Source organism: Podarcis muralis, chromosome 8, assembly GCF_964188315.1.
Source record: "Podarcis muralis chromosome 8, rPodMur119.hap1.1, whole genome shotgun sequence".
Classification (NCBI taxonomy): domain Eukaryota; kingdom Metazoa; phylum Chordata; class Lepidosauria; order Squamata; family Lacertidae; genus Podarcis; species Podarcis muralis.
In genome coordinates this window covers 37,915,571-37,927,330 of record NC_135662.1, presented here as the reverse complement: position 1 = coordinate 37,927,330, position 11,760 = coordinate 37,915,571, and the positions used below count along the sequence as shown (strand labels likewise).

General features: G+C 42.0%; 1 protein-coding gene across 1 annotated transcript; it reads left to right on the top strand.

The window, feature by feature from the left end:
- Positions 1-4,670: 4,670 nt before the first annotated feature.
- LOC114600600 (DGAT1/2-independent enzyme synthesizing storage lipids-like) lies at positions 4,671-10,838 on the top strand. The gene is made up of 6 exons (XM_077933641.1): positions 4,671-4,942; positions 5,978-6,142; positions 7,042-7,235; positions 7,769-7,829; positions 9,086-9,225; positions 10,715-10,838. Exons 1-6 carry the CDS (start codon positions 4,732-4,734, stop codon positions 10,817-10,819), a joined length of 876 nt encoding a protein of 291 aa, XP_077789767.1. The 5' UTR covers positions 4,671-4,731; the 3' UTR covers positions 10,820-10,838.
- Positions 10,839-11,760: the final 922 nt, after the last annotated feature.

The following is an 11,760-nucleotide window of genomic DNA, read 5'->3' as shown; positions in this document are numbered from 1 at the left end:
GCCAACCTGACTGGAAGAATCAGCGACCAGAAAGAGGAGGAGTATCAAGAAGATTGGAAGAAATTCAAAGAATACTTAGCCAAATATTGTAACATAAGATAATTAGAAGATACTTTGAAGTATCAGATAGGTTTAGGATTAGAAGAAGAATGAATTGTAAAGCATTAAGGATTAGAATACCAAGAAAAGAGAAGAGGATAGTAAATTGAAGGAGTTAATTTTATTAGAAATATGATTTTGGAGAACTGTTACAAGGTGATACAATGAAATTTAGTTAGGGGGGATTTGAGGAAGTCAGTTAACAATGAAAGTTAATTAAGGTTTTAGAAGCAATAAGGGTTTTTATTTTTTCTCTCTCTTTAGTATTGTAATGTGTTCTCTTTTTTGTGTTTTGTATGTTATTTCTGTTATAAATGTGGAAAATTTAAAAAAATGGAAAAAAGAATCAAAAGGGAAAGAATTGTGCAGGACATCGAAATGTGCAAAGATTGAAGTATCCTGCTCTCTGCGATCATCATCTGAGGACTTTCTTTGTGTGCCTCCTCCATGAGAGGTCCAGAGGGTAGCAACAGGAGAACGGGCCTTTTTAGCAGCAGCTCCCTGTTTGTGGAATGCTCACTCCAGGGAGGTTTATCTGGCACGTTCATTATGCATCTTTAGGTGTCATGCAAAAATGTTCCTCTTCAACCAGTCCTTTGGCTGATTAATACTATATGGCCTTTTAAATGTGTTTGTGGGAAAGGTGGTAATTGTTTTGTTTTGACTATTTATTTTGTGCTTTAATTTTGTATCTTAACCTTGAGAACTATTGCCCCGAGTTCTTCGGATGAAGGGCTGTGTGACAGACAGCAGAGCCATACCAGAATCTGGTTGTGCAATGCCTCGGAATTCCACCAGTGGGGTGGAGCCTCTCTCTGACTGGCTACCAAGACAGCAAGCCAAAAGTGGAGCAGCACTATGGGAGAGAGAATAAAAGGAGCAGTTTCTAAGAGAGAGTTCACATAGAGATAGGTTTTAGTTTGAGAGGCAGAGCGGGTGATGGCTTAAGGGAAAGAGTTGGAAAGAGAGACAGTTGGTTCTGGGTAGAAACATCCACTTTGAGGAAAATATCTAAAGCTAGAGAAGGAGTCTCTGAGCTTAATGAGAAGGACATTGTGTAGCGTCCTGTGAGAGTATTAAGCGAAAAGTCCAGGAGGCTGAGGCAGTGCCAGGAGATCACAATCTACTTGAGTTTCATCTCAGTCAGGAGGGGAGAAGACTCCCAAACCAGTTCAGAGTGGTGTTGTGATCCCCTGGGTTTTAAGATGACAGGGGATCACAAACAGGCTAAAGTTTTCACACAACTGGTTTTCACACACACACACACACACCTGACCCCTGTTCACGGATGGACAAATAACACAACTGGTAGCACATTTACAATGCTTAGCAGGGTCTGGTATGGTTTCCAGTTTGATGGAGGTCTGTGTACTGAGATTCCTTGGGGTTCCTTCCAACTCTATAAGTCTATGAAACACAAACTTTTTACTTACATTCCTGATAAGCCTAAATTGCCTTTACATCCGTAGAACCAGCAGAAGTCCTGTCTGGTGCGCTTTTTCATCAGCTAATTTTCAGCCATCTTGTGATGCATCCCTTTATGTAATATTTAAAGAGATTCTGATGGGTGTGCCATCTCTATGAAGATTCTGGAAGAGATATAGAATCATAGAATCATAGAGTTGGAAGAGACCACAAGGGCCATCGAGTCCAACCCCCTGCCAAGCAGGAAACACCATCAGAGCACTCCTGACATATGGTTGTCAAGCCTCTGCTTAAAGACCTCCAAAGACAGAGACTCCACCACACTCCTTGGCAGCAAATTCCACTGTCGAACAGCTCTTACTGCCAGGAAGTTCTTCCTAATGTTTAGGTGGAATCTTCTTTCTTGTAGTTTGGATCCATTGCTCCGTGTCCGCTTCTCTGGAGCAGCAGAAAACAACCTTTCTCCCTCCTCTATGTGACATCCTTTTATATATTTGAACATGGCTATCATATCACCCCTTAACCTCCTCTTCTCCAGGCTAAACATGCCCAGCTCCCTTAGCCGTTCCTCATAAGGCATCGTTTCCAGGCCTTTGACCATTTTGGTTGCCCTCCTCTGGACACGTTCCAGTTTGTCAGTGTCCTTCTTGAACTGTGGTGCCCAGAACTGGACACAGTACTCCAGGTGAGGTCTGACCAGAGCAGAATACAGTGGCACTATTACTTCCCTTGATCTAGATGCTATACTCCTATTGATGCAGCCCAGAATTGCATTGGCTTTTTTAGCTGCCGCGTCACACTGTTGGCTCATGTCAAGTTTGTGGTCAACCAAGACTCCTAGATCCTTTTCACATGTACTGCTCTCAAGCCAGGTGTCCCCCATCCTGTATTTGTGCCTCTCATTTTTTTTTGCCCAAGTGCAGTACTTTACATTTCTCCCTGTTAAAGTTCATCTTGTTTGTTTTGGCCCAGTTCTCTAATCTGTCAAGGTCGTTTTGAAGTGTGATCCTATCCTCTGGGGTGTTAGCCACCCCTCCCAGTTTGTTGGTATGTGAATGAATCCCACTTGAAAATTGCAACAAGTGTGATTGATTTTCCCTTGACGGGATCTTGATCAGTGGATATTTCCTGTGGATATGTCTGCAGATTTCATTATTCTGTGTGGCTTTTGCACAGGACCCCTGGTCATTCCATAGACTATTGACCCTGCACCACTACAGTTTATCTCTTCCACTGTCACCAACCAGGTTTCAGACTCAGTCAGGTTGTAACTTATTAACAAAGATTCCAGTTTATTGTGAACGCAAACAAATTTTAAATACTTTGAAGAAGAAGAAGAAGAAGAGAAGAGTTTGGATTTGATAACCCGCTTTATCACTACCCGAAGGAGTCTCAAAGCGGCTAACATTCTCCTTTCCCTTCCTCCCCCACAACAAACTCTCTGTGAAGTGAGTGGGGCTGAGAGACTTCAGAGAAGTGTGAATGGCCCAAGGTCACCCAGCAGCTGCAGGTGGAGGAGCGGAGACGCGAACCCGGTTCCCCAGATTACAAGTCTACTGCTCTTAACCACTACACCACACTGTAATCCAATTCACTCTCTTTGTCTCCCCTCTGTCTCTAACTCACTCTGACTCCTATGCCTCCCACCCATAAGAACCAACCAAACTAACTGCCAAAGCCCCTGTGTTGAGCCTTAAACACAGTTAGGCTCCACCTCTGGGCTTTCTTATTGGTCAGCCTATTAACCCTTTCTCTCCCCCCCCCCAAGTACGACATCTCCATTTAAACTATTATAATCCACTGTGGGACCTGCTGCTTTAGGGTGGATAATTAATTTAATAATAGTAGTAGTAATAGTAATATAGAAGCATTATATATCATTTCCCAGTAAGATTTAACCTTACTACAAGAGCACAATGGACAGGGTGGTGCAGCCTTTTTTTGCTGCTTGAGGACAAAGTGGGAAATGCCACCCTGCTCTGCTGCACCACCTATCCTTCTGCCTCCACTGCCAGCATGGCCACTCCATTACCCATCTCCACTGTCCCCACTACCACCCGCATTGGTGCTGATTACTGGTGAGATCTCGCAAGGTATTTTACCATTAAAAGTATAAGCCAAACTGTGTCTTTATTTGCAAATAAGGCTCATGGAACAAAGTGAAACTTTTTTTTAAATCATTTTTATTGATTTTCCAATAAAAACAGCCAATCAACATATCCACATGATAATCCAATTAAAAACAAGAAACTGAAATTTAAAAAAGGACCAAATTGTAATCCAAATTGTAATTATTAATTTTTCCGGGCTCCCCATAGTCTGGACCTCTGAAGCATATCTCCAAATCTTTAGTCCTGCCTCTTCTCGTTGTTTTCATATTTTCCGCCTTCTGGTCTTAACGCTTTAAAGTTCTCCATTCCTGGCTATGCGATTCCCAATCATGTCAAAAAATCATATGTCCTTTCATCCACCGAATACAGCTTTATTTGTAAATATATATTTTTTCAACTGTCTATTTACCAGCGCAGCTTTTCCTGACTTCATTGCAATCTTCCAATCTGTTGCCCAAGTTTATCCTTTGAAGTTTAACGACGCAGCATCTCACAAGTTGTTAAATCACTCCAGAACAGAGTGAAACTTAATACCCCAGTATGTCTTCTTAGGATTGCAGCTTAAGCCAATTGGATTGTTGAATTTCCAAAAGAGCCATTTCTCGTTTGACTCTTTGTATTCTGGTACACCCCCAGCAAATACATTGCAGTTTTGACTGTCAAGATCAGCTATAATTGAGCAGGTTCTGGAGCAGCAGAAAGCATTTCAGGTACATTCTAGCCCACAATTAAAAGCAGCTAACTTATATTATTGTCTATAAACAACTTTGTATGGAATTGTTTTAGAAAGGTGTTTTGGTTTTGGTTTTCTGCGGAAGGGGAACAGGGTTAAATAGCATAGAATTCTGTGTAAAAATTAATGCAGCCTCTGGGATGACAGTTCAAAGTGATAAATTGTCTTCTGTTTTTTTCTTGTAGAAAAGTGAAAAAGCAACATCACTTTGGAGTAAAAATAATCATTTGTTTTTATTTCATTACAGTGGATGAAATTATTGCTATCACATCAGATGTTTCAGGGCAAGAAAACGTGGCTTGGTTTACTCACGTGCTGAAAAACTGGATTGGTTTCGGATACCTGGGAGAAAATGCAAGCTACATGGGTTACATTTTCGGACTGCTATTAATGCTTTTAATGCTGTCACAGGCAATATATCTCTCCATGTTTTGCATGATGTACATTTTTAGCTTTCTTCTCTATATTTACAAGAAAATGAATAACAGAGTTCAAGACACTTCTACTGACGCATGGGTCACACCAAGAAGGCGGCTTGCAAGTGCTTTGGATATAATTGGAAAAATATGGCATGGTAAGCAAGTATTTCCTTAAATAACAATAGTGGCAATGTTATCAGTGCAGGCTTGTCCTTTACACCAAATGAGGCTCTGTCCCAGCAGCCTTAGTATGCCATCAGCCAGCCCACATTTTCCTGCCTTCTTACTTATATCTAGTCCAGAGGGTGGCACAAGCTGCCATCTTCTTCTTTCTTAGCTCCAGCGTTACCATGGAGCATAGGGCCACTCTTGACCTCTCTGCCTTCTGCCTTAGCAGTTCAAACAGGCACCAGTAACCACTGAATGCTATAAACCACTTCACTTCAGAAAACTGAGCTTCAGGATTAAGCTCTGAAGCAAGAGCATGAATATTGCCACTGTGCAACCAGGAACTCTGGGGTCAATATCATCAGCAGAAAAAGAAATCTCAGCTTGAAATGGTTTTTATAGGCCTGACAAAATGAATAAGTCCATACCTGTGATTAAATTACAATAAACGGGGGGCCAGATGAACATTCCTGATAAGGGTATTCCACAAGTAAAGGTACTCTCTGAAGTTTCCATTTGCTTCAGCTTCTTCTGGTGGAAGGAGGCTTCCTTGACAAATATCTCAGCACACAGGCAGACTGCTGCAAGGCCGCTCAGCCCTCAACATTTTAGGGAATATCATGAAAGAAGGGAATCTGATTTTCAGTAAAGGTGTTGTAGGTAACAAACCTGGGGCCATCACATTGAAAGAGCTGCAGGACAACATAGCATATGAAAAGATGAGCCATATAATCTGATCCTAAAACTCAGTTCTTCTTAAAGCTGCACCAAAACCCCCACTTAACTCCATTTTGCAATATCATTCACATGTGGCAAAATTGGTGGACATTTTGGAGATGTGGCAGGGATTGTAGCAAAAGGCAGTGAAGAAGTGTGATGGCAGAAACATTTTTCTAGGTGGCTAGTGGCCTCTATTTTTCCTCCACAAATCCCCTGGGACAAGTTGCTAATTGTTTTCCTCCAATCATTATGTAACATGTATGACAGCAATAGTAATCTGTTGCATTTTGTGCTCTTTTCAGGTTATGAAGTTATTGGCATAGAGCATATACCAGAAGGACCAGCGGTAATTGTTTATTATCATGGAGCTTTTGTTGTGGATTATATCTTCTTTGTAGCTAGATTATATACACTGACTGGAAGACACATCTACAGTGTAGCTGATAATGGGTTGTATCTACTACCAGGTAAAATACTTTTACTTTATATTTAGAATTAGAATTTTGAAAATGACTCTAATACTGTGATACATCATAAAGAATATCTATCTGTTGACTCTGTAATATCATTTCCGCCCTAGAAAACTTCCAAATCCAAAGTATGAGCTTCCACTGAAAGGATACAATAAAGTGTTGTTAAGGCAGACAATGGTCAACTCTAATTCGCAAATACAGTGGTACCTCGGTTGTCGAATGTAATACATTCCGGAAGACCATTCAACTTCCGAAACGTTCGACAACCAAGGTGCAATGGGCGGTCGGCAGAGTCCATTGAGAAAATGGAGAAACTTACCTCGGAAGCCGTTCGACTTCCAAGGCACGTTCAAAAATGGAAGCAATCACTTCCGGGTTTTTGGCGTTCAGGTTCCAAATCATTGGGCTTCCAAGATGCTCAAGAACCAAGGTTCCACTGTAGTATGTTAGACCCAGTGGTGGCTGGTAGCATTTTGACTTGGTAGGGCAACAATTTATAACATTGCTGTTCTGTACACATACAACACTTTTTTAGATACATGTGCCATTACATGTGCTGAGTATAGTTGTATAGGATTACACTATAAGAATTTGGTGGATACATTTGCATTGTAGCATGTACCAGAGTGTTACTCTCTCATACTTATATTTCAGTTAAACAATATACGTCAGAAAGATTGCCTACCATAGGGCTATACCTTCCCTGTTTTGACTTTTCAGAAAACTTGAGAGAATGGAAGAAATGTCTACAAAGTCTACACATCCTAATTATCTTACTTTGAAAGACTGCCAAGCAGTCTTAATGGGGCCACATCACTGGAAACTGTATAATATCTATCTATACTATAAATAATACTGATAAAAATGTGATTTGTTCTGGGTGTATTTTTCAGGTGTCAGACCACTTCTTGAATTATTTTTTTGCCTAGAAGGCAATAAAGATGAATGTGTGAAAATTCTGAAGAAGGGCCATTTATTGGGGATTGCACCTGGTGGACTTAGAGAAGGAAATTTTAGTGATGAGAACTACAACCTGGTTTGGGGTATACGTACAGGTTTTGCACAAGTGGCTTTACAGGCCAAAGTGGTAAGTAGCCTATTTGTAGTAATTATACATTGCCCACAGTATTGTTGATTGTGTGCAGTCAGTTGGTATTAAAACACACTTGTACTGAAGAAATATGGCACAGATTTTACAGACATGGAGACTGAAATACATGGTTGGCTTCCAGTGAGCAGTGAGTTCACCATTCATTTCTAAATAGTAGCAAAAAGTGTTTTTACAGCTGGGCTTTATTATTGCCACTACAAAGATAAAGTGTTCAATTAAGTTGTACTGGGTTTTTTAAAAACTGAATATTTTGTTGACAGGTTTTTTTTTAAGATATACAATATGTGGTTCTTTTTGGCAACTGTTCAGTTTCTGAGCACTTATTTTCATGGATTTATCACTGCTTACTAAGCCAAAGCCTAAAACTGGGCTTCTTGCAGTCAAAAATATGTTGAGACGACTTTTTCTGGGCCAGCAGGGCTGGGGAGGGTCTTATAATTTTAAAATGTTAAAAGTCTAGGAGCCAGTTAAAATGTTTAGTTTTTATCTTTCCTTTCCTTTTTTGAAAGCCCATCATTCCTATGTTTACACAAAATCTTCGAGAAGGATACAGAACATACGGGAAAATATGTGAGCTACACTTTTTATGTTCCTTTCTATATATCATTGTCACCCTTAATATACTTCTGCAATGTACTTTATCGTCCTCATGAATTGGCAACATATCCCGTTCCTGAAATCTATGTATATGTGATGTATGCTGCTTCTGAGTTTCATTAGGAAGTAGAGTTTGAATAGGTTCACTCTAAAGACCACCTAGGACAATGCTTGCTGTCCATCATGAATCAGTGGTAAGCTGAGGTAGCTAGCAGCTGACACACAACAACCAATGAAAAGCATTCAGGATCGCTCTTGGTCAGTGGAGATTGCCAGGGCTGACCCAAGGCACTTTGCTAGCTGAAGCAAGAGGCAAGATTATGATTCCATCCCTTTGGTCTTGTTCAAAACCCTACTGGACTGTCAGTCAAATCTTACCTGGTGTGTCCTCCACTGCACCTGAGGACATCAGAGTAGCTTATTATTATTTATTTAATTTGTTGGTAGTTTTATCTTGCTCAGGGCAACCCAAAGTGACTTAGTTTAGAGGTTCCTGGGCTGGCTGCAGGTGTACACAGCTGCATCCTCCACCCCTTGTCAACGCTCATCTGCAGCTCTGCATGGTGCCTGAATTCTGCCCACTCACAGTGCTACACTGCGACATCTGCAGGTGTTTCATGAGCAAGGCAATACATGCACAGCATTTGCTGGAGTGTATGGCCTGTGCTGGCTGCATGTGTGCTTGCTTGCTTAGTCAGGAGCCGTTTCCAATAGCACTGCCAGTGGCACATTGGAAGGAAGCAACTAGGCAAGATAGCCAGCCAGCCAGCTCAGCCCAACCACTAGCATTGCCATTGTTAGGGCACTGGTTCAGGAGGATGAGAATGGTGGAAGTGCAACTGCATTACTTGGCCTAATGGTAGAGCTGAGCTTAGAGGTTGTATTTGCTTAGTTCTGTGTGATGTGGCCCCTAAGATACTGTGTGGCTTAGGGTGCCAGCTGAACCTAGGACTGTGGTTAAGCGATCTCCTTCTTAATCACAATCTGTAGCCAATAACAAATATTGGTTAAGGAGAAGGCATATCCTCAACCCCAGACTCAGACCGCTCGCTAAGCCAAACCTCGGTTTAGCTGATGCCACACACTGAGTTAAAAGATCAAAGCTGCAGTGAGAAGTCTGCATGTTTGGGCTAAGGCGTGGTTTGGCAAAGTGGCTTATATACATAAAGATCTCCACATCTGTGGGGACTCACTTTCTCTCTCAAAATATTTTTCTCTTTCAAATGCAGCACTACTGAAGTGGCTGTATGAAAAGACTCGGATATTTATCCTTCCCATTTATGGAGGGTTTCCAGTCAAATTCCGCACATATATTGGAGAACCCATCCCATATGATCCGGATATCACTGCTAAGGAGCTGGCTGAAAAAGTAAGTTACCTCTACACTCAAAAAACTGTCCACATATATTGGTTTCTTGTGCAGACCACAATTCAGTTTTGAATCATTTTCTGCATATGAAGTTACTGCTTATATAAGACCAAAACTGGTATTCATTCTACGTATTTTATGCATGTTTGTCATTCAGCCTCTCTTTTTTATTTAAGTTATTGACACTAAGCAAAAGCTAGCTAACCCAAAGAGTTCTATAACTGACTAAATGGACCCACAATCTGTAATTACAGAACTTTTAGCTACATTTCTGCTTAGACAGAGATTGTGCTCCTCAGAACTGCTTTACAAATAACAATTTCATATGCAAATCCATTTGCTACTTCTGGGGAACCAGATCATTATCTTTCCCCACCCATTGGGACAACTTTCACAGGTGGGTAGGGTTACATGATGATGACAGCAGGTGACTGATAGGTGAAGAGTCTTGCCCACCTGCCAAAGTTGACCTGCAGGGTGAAGAGGAGGGGCCTGCTTCATCAGCTCATTCCCTGCAGAAAGCATGTTGGTGAGATGGCATCCAGCAGGATTGAACCCTTGCCAGTCAGCTGACATCACCCATGGGCAAACCGGACCCCCTCATGGCCAAGATTGGCCTGCAGGCTAGAGGATCCCCACTCCTGTAGAAGAAAAATGACATTGCACTGTAAAGTATGGCAAATGCCCACATATATACAGTGGTACCTTGGGTTACAGATGCTTCAGGTTACAGACGCTTCAGGTTACAGACTCTGCTAACCCAGAAATAGTACCTCGGATTAAGAACTTTGCTTCAGGATGAGAACAGAAATCGTGCGGCGGCGGCACAGCAGCAGTAGGAGGCCCCATTAGCTAAAGTGGTACCTCAGGTTAAGAACAGTTTCAGGTTAAGAACGGACCTCCAGACTGAATTAAGTTCTTAACCCGAGGTACCACTGTATTGGGTTGCATATACACTTGTGTGTTTGCACAGCATAGTGCCCACTGAACAAACATACTTCATTACTACAGAAGTCAATTGCATTTAAGTAATACTCAGAGTCCATCAATTTTTATTGGGTCTGCTCCAACTTCACTGGATACCACTGATGCTTCTGCAGCCTAAGGTGATTTTATTTTTTGTTCTTATGCAGAAAAATTCTTACTTTTCCATTACAATCGTTCCTTGGTTGTCGAACGGAATTCGTTCCGGAAGTCCGTTCGACTTCTAAAAACGTTTGACAACCAAGGTACAGCTTCCGATTGGCTGCAGGAGCTTCCTGCACTCAAGCGGAAGCCGTGGAAGCCCCATCGGACGTTAGGGTTCCAAAGAATATTTGCAAACCAGAACACTCATTTCCAGGTTTGCGGCATTTAGGAGCCAAAACGTTTGAGTCGCAAGGCATTCGGGATCCAAAGTACGACTATAATGATATTGCTACTTATGAATACCGTTCTTCCAAATATTGAATATAATTTCATGTCTTTTCTTTTTCTTTTCTTTTAACAGACAAAAATTGCCCTTGAAAATATTCGAAACAGATACCAAAAGAGACCAGGAAATATATTAAGAGCCCTCTTAGAACGATTTGATAAATATCACAAAGAGAACTAGTCTGTCCGCTTTGGATGTTCTGGTGGATGACTTATGCCAGGAATGAGACATGGTGTGTTTGCCCCTGTTGGTTCTGCTGGACCTCTTGGTGGGTTTCCTTGGTGGTATGCTTCTGGGCAGACTTGCTGATATGGGACTTGGAGGCACTGTTTTACAGTCCCTTCCTGGAGGGACGAACACAGAAGGTGGTGCTGGAGAACTCCTGTTTGATGCCTTAGATGTTGACCTGTGGGGTCCCTCAAAGTTCTATTCTGTCCCCCATCCTATTTAACATGTACATGAAACCTCTGGAGGAGGTTGTCCAGAGTTTCAGGCTTAAGTTGATGACACCCACCCTCTGTCATGGATGCTGTAGTTGCGATTCTTGCATTGCAGGGACTTGGACTATATGACCCTTGGGAGTTCCTTCCAACTCTACAATACTCTATTTCTCCTTTCCACCTAAGGAAGCTGTCTCAGTTCTAAACCAGTATCTGTCATCAATAATTGAGACGTCTGATTTGGCCACAGTGACAACACGCCTTAGTTACATCCCTTTTGAATTACTGCAACATGCTCTACCAAGGGGCTGCCTTTGAATAGTGTTCAGAAACTTCAGCTAGCTAAAGAAAACTGCAGCCAGATTGTTGACCAGGGCTGGTTATGGGGAACAGACATTCCTTTGCTAGAACAGATCCACTGGCTGCTGCTATGTTTCCAGGTGCAACTCAAAGTGCTGGATATGAACTTTAAAGCCCTATACAGTGGACGCTCGGGTTGCGAACATGATCCGTGCGGGATATACGTTCGCAACCCGCAGCGGCGCGTCTGCGCACGTGCTGGTTGCAATTTGATGCTTCTGCGCATGTGCAAAGCACGATTTAGCGCTTCTGCGCACGCATAGCCACCGAAACCCAGAAGTAACCCGTTCCGGTACTTCCGGGTTTTGGCGGTCCGTAACC